This window comes from Antechinus flavipes, chromosome 4 (assembly GCF_016432865.1).
Source record: "Antechinus flavipes isolate AdamAnt ecotype Samford, QLD, Australia chromosome 4, AdamAnt_v2, whole genome shotgun sequence".
In the NCBI taxonomy this organism is placed as follows: Eukaryota; Metazoa; Chordata; class Mammalia; order Dasyuromorphia; family Dasyuridae; genus Antechinus; species Antechinus flavipes.
Genome location: NC_067401.1, coordinates 163,021,170 through 163,042,443, shown reverse-complemented (window position 1 = coordinate 163,042,443; position 21,274 = coordinate 163,021,170). Strand labels below are relative to the sequence as shown.

The 21,274-nt window shown below is 45.3% G+C and overlaps 1 protein-coding gene across 1 annotated transcript in view; it reads right to left on the bottom strand.

The window, feature by feature from the left end:
- FASN (fatty acid synthase) overlaps positions 1 to 17,858 on the bottom strand; it is a 55,237-nt gene extending 37,379 nt beyond the window's left edge. Inside the window, exons 1-8 of the mRNA XM_051995313.1 lie at positions 17,473 to 17,858; positions 11,292 to 11,432; positions 9,587 to 9,739; positions 7,120 to 7,293; positions 6,084 to 6,284; positions 5,177 to 5,299; positions 3,467 to 3,582; positions 2,858 to 2,992 (exon numbers count right to left, since the gene is read on the bottom strand). Coding sequence (XP_051851273.1) covers positions 2,858 to 2,992; positions 3,467 to 3,582; positions 5,177 to 5,299; positions 6,084 to 6,284; positions 7,120 to 7,293; positions 9,587 to 9,739; positions 11,292 to 11,418 — 1,029 coding nt within the window. The 5' untranslated portion in view covers positions 11,419 to 11,432; positions 17,473 to 17,858. The remainder of the gene's footprint in view (positions 1 to 2,857; positions 2,993 to 3,466; positions 3,583 to 5,176; positions 5,300 to 6,083; positions 6,285 to 7,119; positions 7,294 to 9,586; positions 9,740 to 11,291; positions 11,433 to 17,472) is intronic.
- Between the last annotated feature and the right edge of the window lie 3,416 nt (positions 17,859 to 21,274).

Sequence of the window (21,274 nt, the reverse complement as noted above, 5' to 3'; positions counted from 1 at the left end):
AGTTCTACTTCCCTGGGGAAGGTAGCTATTATCTGGCTTGTGAGGATCTCCAATTTGTCTGTGAACCCTGGCCATTTAGACCAGGGGTCCTCAAACTACGGCCTGCAGGCCAGATGTGGCAGCTGAGGACAATTATCCCCCTCACCCAGAGCTATGAAGTTTCTTTATTTAAAGGCCCACAAAACAAAGTTTTTGTTTTTACTATAGTCTGGCCCTCCAACAGTCTGAGGGACAGTGAACTGGCCTCCTATTTTAAAAATTTGAGGACCCCTGAGAACATTACATCTGGAAGATACCTTGGAGGACCATTCAATCTCCTCAATTTAGAATTAAACCAACTGACATCCAGAGTATGGTAACGACAGATTGAGTTGTAGTTGTTGGTTTTCATCTATATGAGCACCCTATAAGCATATAGACACATTCCATGGTTTTTTTGTTCCTGTTGTTCTTTTTAAAATATAACATGGTGCAAGAGTGGAGGGAGTCAGAGGGACTAATTGTGGCCAATAGGATTAAAATAATGCTTTACCACAGAAATCACCAATGATCCCACAAAAATACCATGTTTGATGGTCTTTTCTCAATTGTCATCCTTCTTGAATTTTCCACAGGAAAGGGATGCTGTTGATCCGCAGACATTCTTAGACTGTGAATTTTGTGATAATTTCTGCCTCATTGTTCTCTTCTTAACTCTCTGATCAGAGTTAAATCTCCTTTGCTGGATTACCATCCATGTTATACTCCAAGGCTGTGTCCTAGATTCTATATTATCTCTTTTGTTGACCTTATCAACTCTTATGAGTTCAGTGATCACCTCAATGCAGAAAAACCATCAAATCTTTATTTCTAGAACTAGTTTCTCTAGAGCTCCAGTCCCACACCTACCTAATGAACATTTCAAATTTAGCACATACAAAGCATAACTCATTATCTTTTCCCAAAAATTTTCTTTGGAACTTTCTTGTTACTGTCAAGGGTACCACCATTGGGTTTATAAAATCTTCACACAGAAATTCTATGAGCCACCTTAGACTCAGTATAACCAAAACAGAATTCCATATCTTTCACCTCAAACTTGGCCTCTTCTGAACTTCTTTATTTCTGTCTAAAGTGCTTACCATCTCTCCAGGAACTCAGGCTCACCATCTTGGTGTTGTCTTTGCCTCCTCACTCTCATTTACTCTACCCAGACAATCAATCCCTTGCCTTCTTGCTTACTTCTCACATCTCCCCTTTCACTGCCATCACACTCTTTCAGGCCCTTGTCACTTCTTGCCTAGATTATTGTATTATCTTCCTAATTACTCTCCCTGTCTCAACTGTCTTTTCACTCTAATCCATCCTCCACACAGTTGACAAGGTGAAGATTCCTAAATCACAGGGCCAATGATGTCACCATCCTACTTGATAAATCCCAGTGGTGCTCTCTTACCTTTAAAATATAAGTGGTACTTTTGACCCACGGTTGCCCCGTGTTTGGCACTTAAAGGTCTGACCTGGTGTCTCATCTTATTTTCCCAACCTTACTACATAGTAAGCCCTCCTCCACACTGGTCTTCGAGAAGTTCTTGATATATAGGACTTTGCATCTGTATTATCAGGAGTTCACTTATCTCATAACCAGGAATCCTCAGTGCCTTCAAGACCCAGCTCAAGATTTACCTCTCCTGATCCTCCCAACATCTTCTGCCTTCCCCTTCAAAGCTAGCTTGTATCTTCTTTGTCTCCCTATATGTAGGCATACTTTCTCCAGCTTCCTGAGGGAAGGGACATCATTCTTGTCTTTGTATCCCCTGTGATTACCATAGTGCCCATCACATAGTAAGTCCTTAATATGCGTCTATTTGACTTAGGTGGCTAACTCAAGGAATGGCTGACTGCCTTCCCCATGCTATCCCCTTTCCTGTACTAGGGCCCTTCTACATGAACCCATCCCCAGGGTGTAAGCAGTGACTCTGATTTAGCCTCAGAATAGATATCAGAATTCAGACTGGAGATGGCAGGGCAGATAACAAACAGCAACACAAGCCTGAGGGAGGAAGGTTGGAATGGGGGGTTGGGGAGCAGAAAGCTTCAGGGAAGAGAAGGTACTTGTCTAAGACATCACCCTCCTACACAAGGCAGGAGGAGACTGATCATCTAGCCAGCCTGTGGCTGCCTCCTCCCCCAGAGTCAAGCCCAATCAATCAACCACACCCAGTCAAACCAGCCAAGCCAGGCAGAGGTAGCAATCCCAATCTGGGGCCAAATCACTAGCTTCCCAGCTCCCATCAGGTTCACTCACTAGTCAAAGAATCAAAGAAGGGATCTGGAGGTTATCTTGTCCAACCCCTTCATTCCATAGAGGAGGAAATGGATATGGATTGAAAATTTTGTAGCTGGAAGAACTTTGGCAAATATATCTTCTTTTTTACAGTTTAGAACAGAGGTCCACAGGAAATTCAGGGTAAAGTTAAAGTTAGAAGAGTTCTGATTCAGAGCTGAGGACTACTTCTGTTTCCACAATTCTTATTAAACCCTTTTCCATTCCTGCTTCCTGGTTAAACCTAATTATTTCTAGCAGCAGCACATTTAAAGACCACTCTGCAGAATGAAACTGGGAAAAGATGATTGCCACACTCACTGAGACTTTGGCTGAACACCACATAAGACACATGACAGTAACTTTCCTAAGAAGATTGCATACTTGAATATATAGTGAAAATCTATCTTGCTGTATGAGTCAATGTCCTTAACTTCAAATACTTCCATCCAAAGCTAAGGGCACAAGCACTCCTCCCTCTATTTGTAGAATGGAGATATTATCCTAACAAGTTAGCTTGGGCAAGGCCATTTAGTTTTCCCTATCAGTTACCTTGGACAGGGCTGCCAATCCTGAGGCAGGCTCTGGATGGCCCATATTTGATTTTGTGGATCCTATTAGCAGCGGCTCATGGCGAGATTGGCACAAAGCCCGGACAATGCCATTCAATTCTTGAGGATCCCCCACCTGAAGGAACAGAAGACAGACCATGAGTCCCTAGGCCTAGTTTACTTTAAAGACTATTTCCTTTCTTTCTTCTTCTTCTTTTTTTATTAAAGCTTTTTATTTTTCAAAACAGTGGACAATTCTTCAACATTAGCCCCTACAAAACCCTGTGTTCCAATTTTCCCCCTTTCCCCATGTCCTTCCCTAGATGATAAGTAGTCCAATATATGTTAAACATGGTAGAAACATGTTAAATTCAATATACATATTTATACAGTTATCATGCCGCACAAGAAAAAAAAAGAGAAGCAAAATAAAATATAAGCAAACATGTTGTGAACTACATTCAGTCCTGTCTCTGGGTGTAAATGACTCTCATTGTTGGAGAGCCATGGAGGACTACTTTCTAAAGGGCTGAGGAAACACCTGCACAATCCTGGTTGAAATGGATGAGGAAATAAAGTAAGATGGGGTAAGGGGTAACCATGATTTCACCTTGGTGCCAGTGCCGTGGGTTTCAACGTATTCCAGTGATTCAGGGGAGATTCCAGAATCTTTGTACAAAGATCGCATTAGCTGTTCCTGCACCTCACCAGAGGGGAAAGTCACACCTGCAAGAAGATGCCACTTTGAAGGCTTTGCCCACTGGTGCCTTGATCTCCACAAGACACCTACTAGTTAGGTCTTTTAGATGAAATGCCCCATTTGCTGCCACATCTTGCTCTGATTCTCCCTCTGCTAAAGCAAGCCCCTCTCTTCTCAGAAGACTAGCCAAACGTAGAACCTGGGATCTCTAGATGCCATATTCAAAGTGCTGTATTCCAGGGATGTAGTTCTCTCCCCAAAGTTATAGATAATTTCTTAATTGCCAAATTAGTGATGACCTTTCTTCAGACCTCCAATTTTTTTTTCCTTAAAAATTTGACAACACAGACTACCTTCTTCTGGACACTATCCTTTCCTGAATTTTTGTGACACTTCTCTCTCCTAGTTTTCCTTCTGTCTGAACCCATCTCTTTTGTTAGATACTATCCACAATTCCTCTAACAACACCCTCTTTACTGTGAATGTATCCCAAGGATCTGTTCTCTTTCCTCTCTATACTCTCCCCGTTGGTAACCTCATTAACTGCCATGGGTTCAATTAACATCTCTACTCAGATATCTCTCAGATCCAATTGTAGAATCTCTCTTGAGCTACCTTACCTACCAATTGCTCAATGGAGCAATTTATAACAATATATCCCACTGGCATTTCAAACTAAATATGTCCCAAAAAGAACTCATCCTATTTCCGGACTCACCCCCATTCTAGTCACATGAGTTTGCTACACGGGTGTCATTCTCTAATCTTTCCTCTCACTCCATTAGTTGACAAATTTTCCCATTGATAATTCCAAAAGCATAATCATTAACCTGTTCAGACTTTTATTAGATCTCACCTAGACAATTTTGAAAGCTTTCTAATTTGGTCTCTCTATCCCAAATCACTACTCCAATCAGCTGCTAAAGTGATTTTTGAAGGTCTGATCACAACACTACTCTGTAAATTTCAGGATTCCTACTACCCCAGGATCCAATATAATTTGCTGCTTTGTTTGATATTTAAAGTCTCTTACAACCTGGTCATTTCTTCCTTTCTCGACTTATTACATACTATTCCTCATATACCTTCTAGCTCCATACCTTTGCATGAGCTGTCTGTCTCCCATGGCTGTAGTGCATTCTCTTCACCTCTATTTTTCAAAATCCTTACTTTTCTTTCAAGTTCAACTTAAAATGTCACTTTCTATATACAATTTTTTCTGATTTCCAGAGTTGCCAGTGCAAGCCTTCTAATAATCCACTTCAGCCCTTCTAATAATCTTTCTTCTGTGTGTTGTCTCCCTTGGCTAAGTTTTAAGATACTCAAAAGGCAGGCACTAGGCATTGTCTTTGTATCCCCAGTTCCTAACACAGTGCCTGCCATATAGTATATAGTATAGTAAACACACATGAATAAAGTAAATCAAAAAAACATATGTATCAGTTGACTGGTATAACCTCCTCTAGCATCAGTTGAGGCTAAAACCTTCTTGGCCTTCAAAGAAGTTGTACTGGGAGGACAGAACAAGGCCCAAATAATAGCACCCAAGTCATGCTCCATCCGCTGTTGCCAGTTCTCACTTGGTGACCATGGTATCCAATCCCTGACTTCATGACCCACCTTGCTCTTTGTAGCCATCTGTGTTGGTGCTTGCATTCAATACTGTGGCGTAGACCCTCTTGGCCATAGATTTCTTCATCATTAGGACAGCCACCACAGCCTCAGCTCGACAATACCCATTCCCTGTAGGAAAAGATAATATCCTCTCAGGACTTTACACTTGCTCTATATCATAAACTGAGGCAAAGACTAATTTTGGGCCCCCACCCTACCTGCCCTCAAGGAAATGCCTCAGCGTTGGTTTCTACGTCTAGATATCACTCTTCAAATTGCTTCTGCAGATGTCTTAGGGAAAACACAACCTCTGAATAACTGGACCATACTTAGTGTAATGTAAAGGTTATCTTAAAAGAACTGGGAAAACTGAGAGTCAGAGAGCCTTGGTGGTAGTCCATGTTGAACGGCCCCTCTCAGATGGCTGGGAAAATTCCTATGAAGGCAGATGATTAGCCAGTCTTTTACTGGATCAGGCTTGTATTTTTTAACTCAATCGGGGAAGATGATATTCTAATCCAATACTCTCATTTTACAGATGAGAACAGAGGGCTAAAGAGGGTTTAAGACATCACAGAAAGTTAGTGGCAACCAAGACTTTGGGCCTTTCCGCCACATCACACTGCTTGCCTACTTCTTTAAGAGCTGATGCTACTACTGTGGTGTCTCAGGGTCCATCTCATCTAATTCTCACCACAACACTGTTAAGCAGGCTTTTATTTTCTCCATTTTAAAGTCCCTGTTGCTTATCCAGTGAACTTTCAGTGGAAATAGTGATAAACCATATTGCTTCTTCTTAAAGGCATCGCTAGAAAGGGGACTAACTAAGGCAGGGTAGAGACCTCTTTATTCACTGTTACTTCTACCCTGCCCCCTCCCTGTACAAGGCTGGGGTAGTAAGCCCCTTCCTTACCTGAAGCATCATAGGCCTTGCAGGCGCCCTCCGGACTGAGCATACCCAATTTCATGAACTGGACTGAGGTGTTGGGCTTGAGCAGGACATTGATACCCCCTACGATGGCAGCACAACATTCCCCAGAACTGATGGCCTGGAAGGCACTCTGCAGAGCCACAAGGCTGGAGGAACACGCAGTGTCCAGGGCAATGCTTGGTCCTGCAAACCAGAGCACAACTGATGGGACTGGGCAGAGCAGGAGAAAGCTAGGAAGTCTCTTTGTCTTCAGCATAGCTGAGATGAAGACAGATGGACAACACAGGAAGCTGGGGGACCTCCATAAAGGACTACATCTAGAAAGAAGAGGGGCTGGCCTCTGGACAGACCTAAGAGAAGCTCCTGGGATTCTAAGTAGCTCTATCCTTTCCCAGACTCACAAGTTCCATTATCAGCATTATCACACAACTGAATGATGTGTTTTAGCCCCAGATTTTAAGATGTTAAGGATCTCAGGAGAACCCCAGGGGTTTCCCAATATGTTCTTCATAGAATCCTAAGTCTGGAATTAGAACTGAATGGGACTTTGGAGATACCCAGTTCAAACCCCTCCTTTAATAGATGACATTAAGTGAGGCCCAACCCAAAATGATGCAGGTAGTAAGGAACAGAGTGAGGGCCTCCAATCTTTGCTCGTTCCCCTCCTCTTCTCTCACTATCATGCTTTTTGTTCAGTCATGTCCATTTGGGGTTTTCTTGGCAAAGATACTAGAGTGGTTTTCCATTCTTTCTCCAGTTCATTTTATAGATGAGGAAACTGAAGCAAACTGGGTTAAATGACTTGCCCAGGTCACAAAGTTAGTAAATGTCTGAAGCCAGATTTGAATTCAGGATGATGAGTTTTTCCAACTCCAGGCCCAGCAATCCAGGCACTGTCCCATCTAACTGCCCATTATCTTCCCTATTATTGGGAAGATAAGAGGTCCAGAGAAGGGTGAGGGCATAGAGTATCAGTGTTTATCCTGTGGTATCAGTTTTCTTGACCCCCTTCACCCACCTTTTAGGTCGAAGAAGTAGGACAGTCTGTTGGCCATCATAGCCCGCTGGCAGCCAACCATGCTGTACCCCAAGAGTGTCTCCGGGTCTCTGCTCAAGGCTTCTGAAGTCTCTGATCCACTCACACCCACCCATACACCAGTGTTGGTCCCTCGGAGTGTAGCTGGGTTGATGCCTGCCAGGAGACCAAAATGCTGAGTGTGTGGAACTTGCTTATTCAGAAGCCTCCTCCTGCCCTTCCTCTCAGCCAGGCAGACATGAAGCTACCTTAGTATCAGGCAGTTTTCTCCCCTTGACCTTGGAGGATTCTTACTTTTGGCTGGACCTTCTAGTCCTATGGCAGAATTTAGCTGAAGCTGTGATTTTTAAAGCCCAAGTTAGGCAGGGAAAAACCCATAGGGATAAGAAAAGGGATTGTCTTCCTAATAAGAAACAGGTATAAGTAGAGGCTATAAGGAGGAAAACTGGAAAGCTGGAGGGAAGGCAGATTCACATCTCTACCTGCATGAGACCTAGGATTCAAGTCCACAGAACACAACCACAAGGAGGGAAAAAGGGCAAACTGTTACATATGATGAATCTGAGCTATAAGCACTGGGAGAACAATCTGACACATTGATGGGAGGGATCTTCTCTCCCAAGAATGAGCTTCTCCCCAGGGATTCTGCTGCAAGCAGACTGAACATAGCACTGACTGATTACCCAAGTGTTAATGAACTGGTCTCCTGGGATAAGGCAGCACAAGGAGACAAGTCAAGTGCTCAGGGCTGCAAGGAAGCTCTAGGGCTAGAAAGGTCCTCAAAATTACATTTTGTACAATCCCTAATTTTAGAAGAGAACAAATTGAGGCCCTAGCAATTTATGTGACTGGTCCTAGGTCACACAGGTGGTAAATGGCAAAAATAAGATTTGACCCCAGATTCCAAATTAGTAGATACAAACAAGCCTTAGTCCTCTAAATCTAAGACTAGGAAAAGAGAAGTAAATTTCAGATCAAGTCAATGACTATAATACTCCTCCCACCAGAAAATGCATTTGAATGGAAAGAATCCAGTAAAGGAGGCCCTGGGACTATTCAAGAGAGCCAAGGCCCACTACAGAATTCCGGGTTAGATTAAATCAGACCAACCCAGCTTCCTGGCATTTATTCAGGCCACAGAAGACCTCCCCATCTCCCTTAGAAAAAAAAGAAGTTCATTAGGCAGCTTTTTTTTTTTGATGCCCAAATTCTGGGGGTTTGGCAGGGCATTAGGATTCCAGGAGGGGAAGGAGAATTAAGCATAAGAAAGCATGAAATCAAAAGAGATTTAGAATCCTCAAAGAGAGAAATGGGAAAGAACAATGAGAGTAAAGAGTAGATAAGGAAAATGCAAGGAAAAGGGAATGATGAGGAGTGAAAAAGAGAGGTGAAGTAGAAAGGGAAGGGACTCTGGAAGCCACCTCCATCTACTGAAAGCAAGAAGGGCTCCTTCAGCAAAATGAGATGGAGCAAGGCCAGTGTGACAGGGAATTCCAAAACTGGCAGGAGAATGGGGGATGGAAGCTATGGCTGCAAGGAGTGGGTTGGCAGAGATCAAGGAAGAAGGTGGAATCATCACCAACAGAGATATGTGGAATAAAGACTGTATTAGGTTGGAAGGAGAAGGAGGAGGGAGTGACTTCTTAACCCAGGAAAGTGGGAGGTAAGCAAAAGGGAACCTATGGCACTGGCTGCTGATTGTGTGGTCATCTGTATCTGCAGTCCCTGAAAGTCTGCACCTGTCCTCTTTATGGCTTGGCTCTAGAAGCCAGTTCAGGGGAGAGGAGAAGAAAGATGAATAACTGAGAAATGAGCAGGATCTGAGCTATATTGTTCTTCAGAACCCTTCAAGAGCCAGCTCTATGCTTTGAAGCTCAATCAGTGATAGAGTGAGTGGCTGATTGTTTTTTTCTTTTTTTCAGAGATTACCTCAAGAGTATTTGGGAGGAGTTCCAGCCCTAGTTCAGCCTCCATTTTAGGTCAGAGGAAATCCTGGTGCTAGTATAATATTTCCCAACAGATACCTGTTGTCCCAAAGAATTCAACCCCCCTTTCATTCAATGGACAAATCCTGGCTGACGCGAGTAATCAAACAATAGAAGATAGCAGATATCAAGAAGAAGCAGATATCTGAGACAGACTGGTTAAGAAACAGAAACCCTGTCCCTCAACCCCTGTCCACCCACCAGCCTTAAGTCAGGGCTGACTAAGATCCAGAGGCACAGTTAACCATTCCTCCCTAGGTGTCTCCAGAAGAGGTTGTGCCTGTCCCTTCCTACCCACTTCTGATTACACATAACACTTTAACCCACCTCCCCTGGAGCTCCCTCCATTCCTGACCTTTTGCAATGAGAGACCCAGTTCCAGAACAGGGCTGAGTTGTTCCCACATCCAGTTCTCCCCAACCTGGATGACCAGTGGCGGGGTTAGGGCCAGGACATGCACTCACCTCCATCCACGATGGCTTCATAGGTCACTTCTAGGAGCAATCGGAGCTGGGGGTCCATTGTGTGAGCCTGTTTGGGGTGGACCCCAAAGAAGGAAGCATCAAACTTGGAGAGGTCCTTTAGTTTCCCTGATCTCTTAGGCAGTCCATAGAGCCCTGTAAGGAAACATAAACATTGGTAGGGGTCTGGCCCCAAGCAAAGAGAATTTCTCCCCTCCAGTGGGAGCCTCCCTCACTTTCTCCACTTTCCACCAAGAATCCCTGCTCTTGCACCCCAGATATGCAGATTAAAAAAGTACATTGCCAACAGGCATCTCAGTTAGCTTCAAATTCAGATAAAGGATAAAGCTTAGCTGGGCAAGGGCAACACACCAAGGGAACAATGCACTGGGGATCTGGGAAGCATTCAATCTTCACCCCTCCCCCCCCCCCCCCATTATCACAAAATAGTCTCAATAGGACTCCTGGCTTTGGCATAGCCATGTTTATGAGGGCTGGAGGAAACACAAGGACCACATTGGCACTGCCCCTCCATTCCTAAATTGGGGAACCCCTCGGCCCAGCCTGGCCTGGCCCAGCCTGATGTTGGCAGAGCCCTGCGGACTGGTTCTGAGTGAGTCACATCCTGCCAGTCAGGTAGGACAGCTCCAGGGAATCAACTTGGGCGTGAAGGGGGTTCAGGCTGAGTGTTTATCAGACAGGTTGTAAGACTGAGGGGAGGGAAGAAGGCAGGCAGTAGCCTCTTGGGACAGTGCAGGGGCAGGGAAGCCACTTAGGAAAGGGCCTAGAGGCATCTCCCAAATAGGCTTCATTAACTTTCCCCCCTAGACTCCAAGGAGTTTTTTCTTTTCCTGTATCACATCCTAGGAATAGGTTTTCAGTATCAACTCAGAGGGTCCTAATTAAACAAAGCACCTCCTATCCCTCCAGCAGGAAGGCAAGTTGGCACAGCATCAAAACAATAAGGATGTATGTAGCCTGCACTTTAGAGAAGAAATGCTAATGAAGCTCTTGTCAATTCAGCTCCATCAGAGTAGTTTGGGTACAGGCTGAGAGCAACTAGACTACATTCCTGGAAATTACTATGCAAACTCCTCTAGGTGATAAGATCTCAATGGGATGGGGGAGGGGAAGAAGTAGGGAAGATAGAGGAATCCGGGGGAAAGTGTCACAGGACTACAGAACAGGAGTGGACCAAAGAGAACACTTCATCCAAACTCCTCATTTACAGGAGAGGAAGCAGAAAGAGCAAGAGATCCTTGGGAAAAGGGGAGATCTACTATCTTGCCAAGACTGTTAGAAAAGCAGGAAGACAGATCAAACACCAAAGACTTCTTTTTTGCACCATGGACTCTTCTGGCAATTCAGTCAAGTCTATGGATCTCTTCTCAGAATACTTTTACTTTTTTAATCTAATAGTATTTTATTTTTTCCAGTTACATGCTGACAATTTTCAGAATGTTTTTAAATGCACAAGATAAAATACACAGGATTATGGAGGAAGTCAATTGTATTGATAGAGTTATTGATTAAAAAAAAAAAACCCCTAAATTCACTGACTCCAGATTAAGAATCTCTGTTCTAGTCCAATCACTAGACTTTACAGATGGAGAAAGGAAGCCTCAGAGAGGGGGGGAAATGCTTTTCCCTCATTAGCCCAAATCATTTCATCTTTCTTGTTCACAAGGCCCAAGCTCACAACACTCACCTGCCTTCCACCTTCTGTCATCATCTGTGACCATGTCCACACCTCCGATCAAGTTATCCCAGAATTCCTGCAGATTTTCTGACTCTGGCAATTTTCCAGCCATTCCTGCAATCACCACCTCCTCCATTTTTCAGTTCTTTTCTGTAGGGTATGAAGGGGGAAATGAGAAGTTGAGAACTAGGGATGGAGTCCTAGCATATAAAGGGAAAGGATAAGTTGAAGAACTGGTTATACATAGTTCCCGCCCACTACCTCCACTATCTTCTATTGACTGATCCAAGGGAGACCTCTCGGAGCACACTCTCCCCAGCACTCATCTCTCTTGGCGAAACCAGTCCCAACCACAGCTTCTGGGCTGCAGTTGGCAACTAAAACTACTGCCTTGCCTGGGGGGGGAGGGGGAAAGGGCTGGAATTTTAAGGTAGGCTAAATGACTAAGTCCAAAAATGGGCAGAAACAAGGAGGAAAACGAAATCATAATGATAAAAGACACTATTAACCAAGAGAAAGGAGACAAAAAATACTCCAAATTACTCCAAACTCCCTCCAAAGCTCAAGTAAAGAGTTGTCTGCCCATCAAGAACCTTGAACCTTAAAAAAAAAAAAAAAAAAGTTAAAAAAACCTTTTTCACCTTCAGGGTTAAAGATAAAAGAGTCTGGATTTAGAAACCTGGCCCCTTCCTACCTTTCCAGCTTCTTTGCTGTTTTTCTGTTTCTCAAACTAGGCATTCAATCTCCAACTTCTGGATACTTCCAGGCTTATGGCCTGGAATCCTTTCCCTCATCTTCAGGATCTTTAGCTTCAAGTTTTGACTAAAAAAAGTCCAATCTTTTGTAAAAAGTCTTTACCAGTACTCCTTAATCTTAGTGCCTTCCCTCTGAGATTATCTGTCATAGTTATTTGCATTAAACTGGTAACTCCTCACGAGCAGGGATAGGTTTTTGCCTTTCTTCTTTCCTGCCTCCAGTGCTTAGCACTAGGCACTTAATAAATGCTGGTTTTGGATTTTTTTTTTTTAAGAGTAAAACTTAATCCATGCAAAATTCAGAGGAGGATAGAAGATGGGAGTGGGAGGGATGCTGGAAATGTGGAGAGTGAGAGTCCAAAGCAAGGTGGGGATCCATGGCAGCTGGGAGAAAAGTATAGAGAGATCCAAAAGCCAAATACTAGAAAGAAGAGAACTGAGCTGAGTAGAGCTGAGCTGAGCAAGGAGGGACTAGGGGAGGGAGACACAAAGGGGAGTGACTGTTCTGGACTCCCACGTGGCTTCAGCCCAGGGAAACTTTTAAGGAGAAATAACAGCATTGCTTGTTGTCTTATTATGAAATAGGTTGGGGAATCATCCCTAACATTGATCTTTCTCTGATCCTCTCATGGGGTTTAATCCCAGCTCCCTAGCCCAGGACCTGGAAGCTAGGGAATTGTAACTCCCCAGGGTCTCCAGAACCAGGTTAGGGACAGAACCCAAACCCGTAGATTCTAACAGATGAGAGGAAACTGAAGATGCCCTCAAGTAACAGAGCAAGGAATCACACCCAGGTCATAGACTCTGAAGCTGGAAGGGATCTTAGAAGGCCATTTTAACCTACCCCTTTATTTTATATTTGAGGAAAATAAAATGCCTGAGATCACACAAGTAGTTGTCAAACTAAGGTACTAACTAAGCCTACTGAGGTTAGGACTAGGTCAGATTCGTTGTCTAGGCCAATAATCTGAGATTCCAGGCCACAAGGCATACTGATACTTTCTTTTTCCTCTACTGGATGAACACCGAGGGCCAGGCCTTGGCTACTTTGGCCAATGCCAGGGCTCTGAAGGACCTGAAGTTCCTGGTCTGGCAGTCAGTAAGGCCAGCGTGCTCCCTATCAGCTATCCAGGAACCAGAGACCCTCAACCTTCTGGTCTCTTCTCACAGGTCAGAGCAGGAGGTTCTTTCATCATCAACAAATCAATAGATTTAACAGTAAACAATGGAGGGCAGGGCCAGAGAAAGCAGTTTGGGAGTCACTGGATTTGGATTTGAATCCTAGCCCCTCTGAAGGTTAATTGAACTATTTTAGGGAAGTTGCTGTCTTCATTCTCTCCAGACCTCAGTTTTTCATCTGTAAAACCGGGGAGCTGAAATTGTTTGCCCTCTCAAAACCCTTTTGGTTCTCAATATTATGGTCCCACAATTCTTCTATCTACAATATACAAAGCACTGTGGGAGATACAGAACTGAGTAAAAGGAATCTCCAAGATCAATTCCATTAGGAATTAATAGTCTAGCAGGGCAAGACAGGGCACAGACACATAAAAAAGATCAATGATAATAGAAAACAGCACTGGACTTGCCACAGTGTCACAGGAGTGGCAGAGGCAAAAAATGCTAAAAGGATGTCAGAGGTGGAGGTAGAAAGGTTCCTTTCTAGCTAAAGCATGACTTCAGGACTTAGCAGTAACAGGCAAATAGAAGGCACTTAATAAATGCTTGCTAACGATGGGTAGCTCAGCCCTGGATCCCTCAAATTTGAGCTATGTCTAAAGCGCTACTCCCCTCTTTTCATTCTAAGTCTAATATCTATCTTTCAAGAGGCTAGACTGGGCATCTCAAACTTGGGTTTCCCTTGGGTTTTTCCCTTTCCCAAAGGAAACAGGTCAATTGCCTTGTTCTTTATCTTTCTTAAAGGAGGTAATTTCAATGTATAGGACTGCTTGCCATCTGGGGGAGAGGATGGAGGGAGGGAGGGTAAAAGTCGGAACAAAAGTGAGTGCAAGGGATAATGTTTTTAAAAATTACCCAGGCATGGGTTCTGTCAATAAAAAGTTATAATTACTTTAAAAAAAAAAAAAAGGAGGTAATTTCAGCATTATGTGACTGGTGGTAATTGAAACCACATTTCTAAGCCTTGAAAGGTAGAAACAGCCCTTACTTAGGGCATCAAGAGAAGAAGAAGCGCAGTCCCATTTCTAATCTGACCTACAATTGGCACACATGCTCCTCAGAAAGCCAGGAAGGATCATGTGTCTGTCCTGCTACAATTCCATTCTCCAGTCAAGCTTTCACAAGTATTTATCTCCCTGGCCTCTCTTACTTCCTGGGGCAGGACAAGAGGTAGGGGGTCTGAAGGAGAGGAAGAAGGAAGAAGTGGTTTACCCTTTCATTGGCCAGGCTGTTTCTACCCACTACTGTCCCAATATTCAGACTAGGCAATCTCAGGAAGACAGTAGAAAACACTCTTCTGTCCACTTTTGTGGAGAGTTCCAGGAACTCTAAGGCAAGGAGTACTTGACCTTTTTAGTTATCACAGACTCCTTTGGCAGTCAGGTCAATTCTATGGACCCATTCTCAAAATTGTGATTTTAAATGTACAAAAGATATATATACAGGATTACAAAAAAAAAATCAATTACACAGAAATACAATTATCAAAATATTTTTAAAAGCAAGATCGTGGATCTCAGATTAAGAACCCTCATTCTAAGTAGTAGAAAAACTGGAGTAGATAGGTGGGGGAGAATAGGCTCAGAATCTTGGAGAGAACAGAAAAGACCAGAGGAAAAGACCACAACTTGAGCAACTGATAGTACAGGTGAATTGTTTTCCATCAGCCCTCTGGAGCCTGAGAGAGCTAATGATTAGTCATTAGGGAGTCTCTTTCTTGTAAAAGGAATTCACTATTTGGCTTCTCTGAGTGAAATCCTAATTCACCAGGTTTCTCATACAAGGTAAGCTTTTATTCTCTCCTTATGACAGGGCCAGGTAGGATCTACTGGAGGGCAGGAGGAAAAATTGTTTTTCCTCCTGCTCAAAGCTCTTTCTCTTATGGAATAAGGAGGCTTTCATTCACTCCATATGACTGGTGTGGAACTCCCAGGCACTAGCTTGCCTTGTTCCAGAAATCAGTTCCTCTGTTCTCTACCTACTTGCTATGCACATGGAGTTCTGGTTGGGAGGAAATATTTGGCTGAGTTGGCTGGGCCCCTCCAAGGCCAAGCTTCCCAGGAACAGACTTCCAAGGTTATTTGTTGTGGGTCCATGTTTCTCTACTCATTCTCCATTCCTCCTGAGTCCTGCTCCCACTCGGGTGATCTGTCTTTTCTTCTCCCATGCTAGAGAAGTAACTATCAGCACTTAGTTTGGTCTGGGGCTTCTAAAGGGAAAAGTACTGGAGAGAAGAGGTAGGCTAGTGTTGCTTACTTTTGTACTCTATAAGTTTCGGGTAGCCTCAATTTTAACGAAGTGTTGAAATCCTCAGCAAACACACACAAAAGGCCCTTCAAGGTCCTGTAGCTGCAATTCTCCTGCCCTTCTCCGTACTGCCCACTTCCTTTGGCCCTCTTCATTCAGTTCTCTTATTTGCTTTCTCTTCTAGAGGATCTTAGTGGGGTACTACATGCAACTTGTAAGCAAAGTCTCTCCCCATGAGGAGAAAAATCATTCCCTCCCTTTGCCAGATCACTTGACTGTCAGAGCTAGAAAGAACCTTAAAGATTCACTAGTCTAGCTCCTTTATTTTACATATGAGAACTGTGATGCCCAAAGCCGTGAAGTGGCTTGTCCAAAGTTACCCAGATACCTAGTGGCAGTTGAGACTGGAACCTAAGCCACAAGACTTCTCATTCAATATTCTAGGCACTGTAATCACCATGTTCCTGGGGAAAGGAGTCCAGGGGGCTGGAGCCACATTCAGAGGCCATATAAAGCAAGATTCTATAGATAATGAGAGCACAAATATAGAAAAATATTTTCCCCTAAAGAAACTGGTTTCTAACAAGACCAAGAGATACATGGCTAATATGCAGAAAATCCCTCTGCTTGTCCTAGTTTCTTTGCAACGCAACACACACACACACACACACACACACACACACAAAGAGAGACAGGGCTGAGAACTTAGTTTCCAGTAGCATTATTCACAGGAAGGGGGCCATACCCCCCTTCACAAGTTCCCATACACACAGAGGCTGCATTATGTACAAGGTGAAGAGGCTGAAGGAAGGGAGAGGATCGGGAATATTTTTTTTTTTTTAATCTTCAGATCTGTTTTGTAGCTGTAGCTCTAGCCAAGCCTGAGTGTAACTCCATCTTCAAGGGCTGAGATCAAAATGGCTGTTTGTAGAACCTGCACAATGCAGCAAGCACACTCCATTCCCATCTCTCCTTCTCTCTCCTTTGCTATTACCTCACCTATTCATTACATTTTCTCCCATCCCCCATTCTAGCTCATCTGCCCCTCTTTTCCTCCCCCCACCCCCTTCCAGAGCAGGAAGGATTCCCTGCCACTGAGGTGGATTTTCGAACCAGATTTCCTTCTGTTCCTTGATTAGGCCCCTGATTAGCTGAAAGACTGACTACCAATAGTTTAACCCTCTTTGGAAAGGAGGTTTAGGGTCAATTTAGGAATTTGATGCCTAACTGCTCCTTCCACAGCAAAGGTTAAAGTGCAGCAAAGGGTGGGGGTAGGGTGTCAGGGAAACAGGCAGGGGGGTATTTAAAAGGGGTTAACAATTTGAATCCAGTTGCTTTGACGAGATATAAACTACTTGATGAAAGATTAAGCAAACATCCGGTATCCCCCTTAGTTTACAGGCTCCCCCAATTTCTTAATACAAGCAAAGAGAACCCTGCCCGGGCAGATTTTTTTTTTCCACAATCTCCTGCTCCAGAGGCAGGTAAGCTCCTCCTTCAGCATCCACACGGTAGTAGTTACAGGGTAAGGAGAACTGCATGAGCTTTAATGAAGAAGCTCACACCCGGTTATTACGGACTTCCACCCCCACCCCCACCCCTTCTTTCTCGGGCCCGGCCTCAACTCGGCCCACGTTGTTCTGCTCCTGGTGAGGACCAGGTGGCTTGGATCCAAGTCCTGGATGGGGGTTCGGGGGGAGGTCACAAGGATGGGGAAGGAGGGCTGGCAAGGCCAAGCCAAAGGGTAACCTTAAGGGGGGGGAAACAGGATGGTTCACCCCCCCACAACCCCGCCCCTGCCCCGTAGCACGAGGGGGCTCCAGAGCCCCGCATTCTTCCCCGCCGGCTGGAGACCGCTGGTGGCCTTGACCTCGGATGTGGAGCTTCCGAGGGACCCCCACCCTCCCTCCCGCATCTCAGCAACTCGGCTCCCGGTGACCCGGGGCGGAGGAGTGAAGCACGCTGTCGGCTTTTTTCTTTTCTTTCTTTCTTTTTTTTTTGTTTGTTACCTGGGCCAGTTGCGGAACTGCGGGACTGGACTAGGGGTCGGGACCCGGCTCGGACAGGCCGCGGGGATGATGCTGGCGGCGACGGGAGCGAGGGATGCCGGCTGAGGGATCCCGGGGCGGGAGGCTGAGTGGAGCTGCTGCTGAGCTGCTGCTCGGGCTGCTGCTGAAGCTGCTGCTCAGGCTGCGGCGGCCGCTTCCTTTCTCTCTGTCTCCCTCTAGCTCCAGCTCCCGACCCTATTTAAACAGCTGCCATCCTCCCGTGGCCACGCCACATGGGCTGACAGTTTGGCTCTTTCACGCAGGCCAATGAGCGGCCGGGCCCGGCTCCCGGAGCCGGCCGTGGGGTGATCCCAGTGCGCGGGGCTGGCGCGAGTCCCAGAGAGGGGACCCTGGTCGAAGGATAGGGAGGAGGGGCGGGGGAGGGGCGGAGGAGCGCCCCCCCAGGCGGGGCCCGGCGCGGGGGCGGGGCCCGATGGCTCATCCTCCCCCTCCTCCCCCACTCCTGCCCCAGTCGGGCATCCCCTTTTTCCTGCTCTCCCCACCCCCACGCCCCCGGCAGCTTTCTGGCCGATAGTTGAATTGCCCGGGGTGGCTCTAGCGCTCTTTTCGGGGATTTGGGGGGGAAGGGGAGTAGTCTCCTGTTGCCCCCTTCTTAAGTCTCCGATTTGAATCGTCCTGCCTACCCCCACCTCCAGACCAAGTCCGGGACTCCTGCGCGCGTGATTCCGGGTGGGGTGTGTGTGTGTGGAATCGGGCCATGTGTGCAGACGGCGCCGGAAGGTTCTGCAGCGCCATGTGTTCAAATATACCCTGAGGGAGCCGCGAATGGGAAAGAGGGAGTGCTTGTGTGGGGCAGAAAGGAGAGCACAGGTGGCGTGGTAGCGAGGGTGGGGGCGCCTCGGCCTAGCCTTGCGGCGCACGGGCATTCCTACTCCGCCACTTAGAAGAGAAACGGAGTGACTGGGGTTGGGAACAGGGGGAAGGCCCTCGGCTCATTCACTCGACCTCGGCCAATCGGGAAGGTAGGGGCGTGCGCGCCCCTGCCTAGCCCGGCCAATGGTGGGACCTGTGTAGGTGTTGCTAGGCGATAGGGTGATGTGATGGCTGCGTGGGTGGGTGGGAGAGCTGAGCGCGAGCCCGCGGGGCTGCTAGCTGAGCTGGGCGCCGGCCCGAGTCTAGCGGTGGACGCGCATGCAAGCCGCCTCGGCTTATGTGCGGTCGTTCACCCCGGCCGAGTGCGCTCCCGCCGAGGTTACTGCAGTTCACGGGCAGGACTGGGCGGGCTCCGCGTTTCCCTCGCCCTCGGCCCCAGGGCTGGGTGTGCTCCTTCCCAGTCCGCTCTCCCTGGACCCCCGGAGGAGGGCGCACGTTCTACTGGACCCCTTCTCTCCCTCTTTTTCCTCGGCATTGTGCCAGTTTCTCATGCCAGGGACCCTTCTGGGCCTCTTTTTGATGCGAGGGAGCTGTTTCGCCTCCAGCCCTCGCTTTACTGTCTCGTCTACTTTCGGTCGGATCCCACCTGTCAATAGGGCTTGAGCTGAGGCCGGAGAGAGTTCCTGCTGCCTTGCTCCCAGGGGCGGTCTTGGCCATCCTCTGAAGCGTGCCAAGAGTAGTCAGCTTTAGCCCTCCAGCTCTTTCCCTTTTTGTAGGACTCGGGATAAACGCAAAAATCATTTAAATACTGATTGCTTTCGCCTTTCCCCCCTCCCCTCGGAGTGGGGTGAAACTCTTTGGGAACAGTAAATTTGCCATTTTCGACCTTATCAATTATCTGTGCCAGGGAGAATCCGATTGAGAGAAACTTTTTAATTCTTTTGGTAGCTAGATGAGCTTACATTTGTGGAAGAAATATCTTGAGTTACGTTTATAAAGCTGAACAAGATGGAGTCCCTGCCCTCTAGGAACTTAGGATCTAGCAAGGGAGATAGGATGTTTACAGAGTAACTAGGACACTGTGGTAAAAAGGGAATAGATCAAATAAGGTGAAGTGTGCTTGGGAGAGGGGAGAGATTACTTCTGGCCTAGGAGGAAAGGGAATATTTGAGCTAATCAAGCTTTGGAAGGAAGGATAGGATTTTAACAAGGTTACAGTGAGCTAGAGGCATTCTGAGAGGAGGGAGCTGCTTCATAGTAAAACACTAGATCCGAAAGTATACATTCAGGGGCAAGAAGAAAGTAGTGTCATGAGATCGATTAAACCAGGTCTCTTTTGACGCTATTAGGTTTTTTTCCTAATCCCTCATAGTTCTTTGTTCTAGATTCCAAGTTGTCAAAATCTTGGTTTCACTAGAGTAGTAGTTAGTAAGATCTTACTGTTTTGGTTTCCTCTCATCCCTCTCCCCTTCCTTTGTAGATGAATTTGTAAATATCAGAAAAGAAAAAGAGCTATATAAGAACTTAATGCTTGAAAGGTGGTGCAACACTGAGTTCAGAAAAGGCTGATTTGTGGTATTTTTCTCTAGTCTCTCCAGTTGTTCCTTGAATGGCCTTTATTTTATCTCCTCTCAATTTCAGGAAACTTTCATTTTCTATCTATCTGTCTAGAGGTCACTAAAAATCTGAACTTTTAAAATCTGGTCTCCCTTTTCCTTTCCTAATTTTAGAGGCAATGTCATTTGCAGCTCCCCTCAGGAGATGACATTATTTTTAGTAAGCCTTGTTACCCTTTGGGGCAAAAAATGTGACTTTTGGAGTTCAGTCTGCTTAGTTTCTTGAAGACAGGAATGTAGTGCTCTTCATAACTCCCTGAAGTGCCACATACCCTATTTTCCTGAATAAAGGATGTTTTGAAATGATCAGACATAAAGCCAAGTGTATAAATTCTAAATCTATCCCTATTTCTTCTGGCCACTTCAAATTTAGCTGCAGCAAACTACTGATATGTTGGATTACAGGAAGGCAAAGATATTTTCAAATCTCTCTAAAGTTTCCACTCTGATTAATCATTATATAGCAAGCAGTTATATGGACTGGTAACACCACTAATATTTATAGCATCTTGCAGAAGTAGACTGAGGTTCCTTTATATTCTGGAGAGAAGGTTAGGGAGCTACTTGTCTACTTTAGTGTGTGAGCTACATTTTCTAGGAAAGAAAACTGACAGTAAAATGATAAATGTTAACTCAAAGCTCTTAGGAAAATCTAGCTGCTCAAGTCAAATCCAATAACCATTTGGTACATATTCTATATATGGTAGTCTGTAGTATACAAAAATGAAATTATAATCTTTTAAGGGGATTATCTGGTGAGTGAGATAATAAAAATTTCAATAATACAAGGACCCAGGAGAAATAAAACAATATAGTTAGAGATCCTGGAAGGAAGAATAATTTAAAGTTGGTAGGAGGGAGCTTAAGATCTGGAAAGGTTTTATGTCGAAGGTAGGGCTTGAATTGTATCTTAAGGAAAGGAAAGGTTGATCCAGCAAGTAGAGAATGTGGGAGGAGGCCATTTCAGCTTGAGAGACCATAAAGCTACAGCATCTTGTACAGAATGTGGGTGGTACAATGAGTACCTTTGCACTGACTAAATTAAACTAGTATTCTGCTAAGAGTAGGGAAAGGTTGAGACTTCTAGAAAAAGGATAAAATAGAAATTGGGGGAAGAGGAGGGGCATTTGAGTACAGATCAGGGCCAGTGCTGACCTTGAGAACTGGCTGTTTTTGTAACAGTGGCATTGGGAATGCATGTGAATTCCAAGTGATTCAGTGGTAGGACCCTTGTAACAGATGTGTTGCTGGTGAAAGGAACCTTTTGCTTGCAAGGGAAGAGGCAGGAAACAACATATGCATTAGTAGCAGAA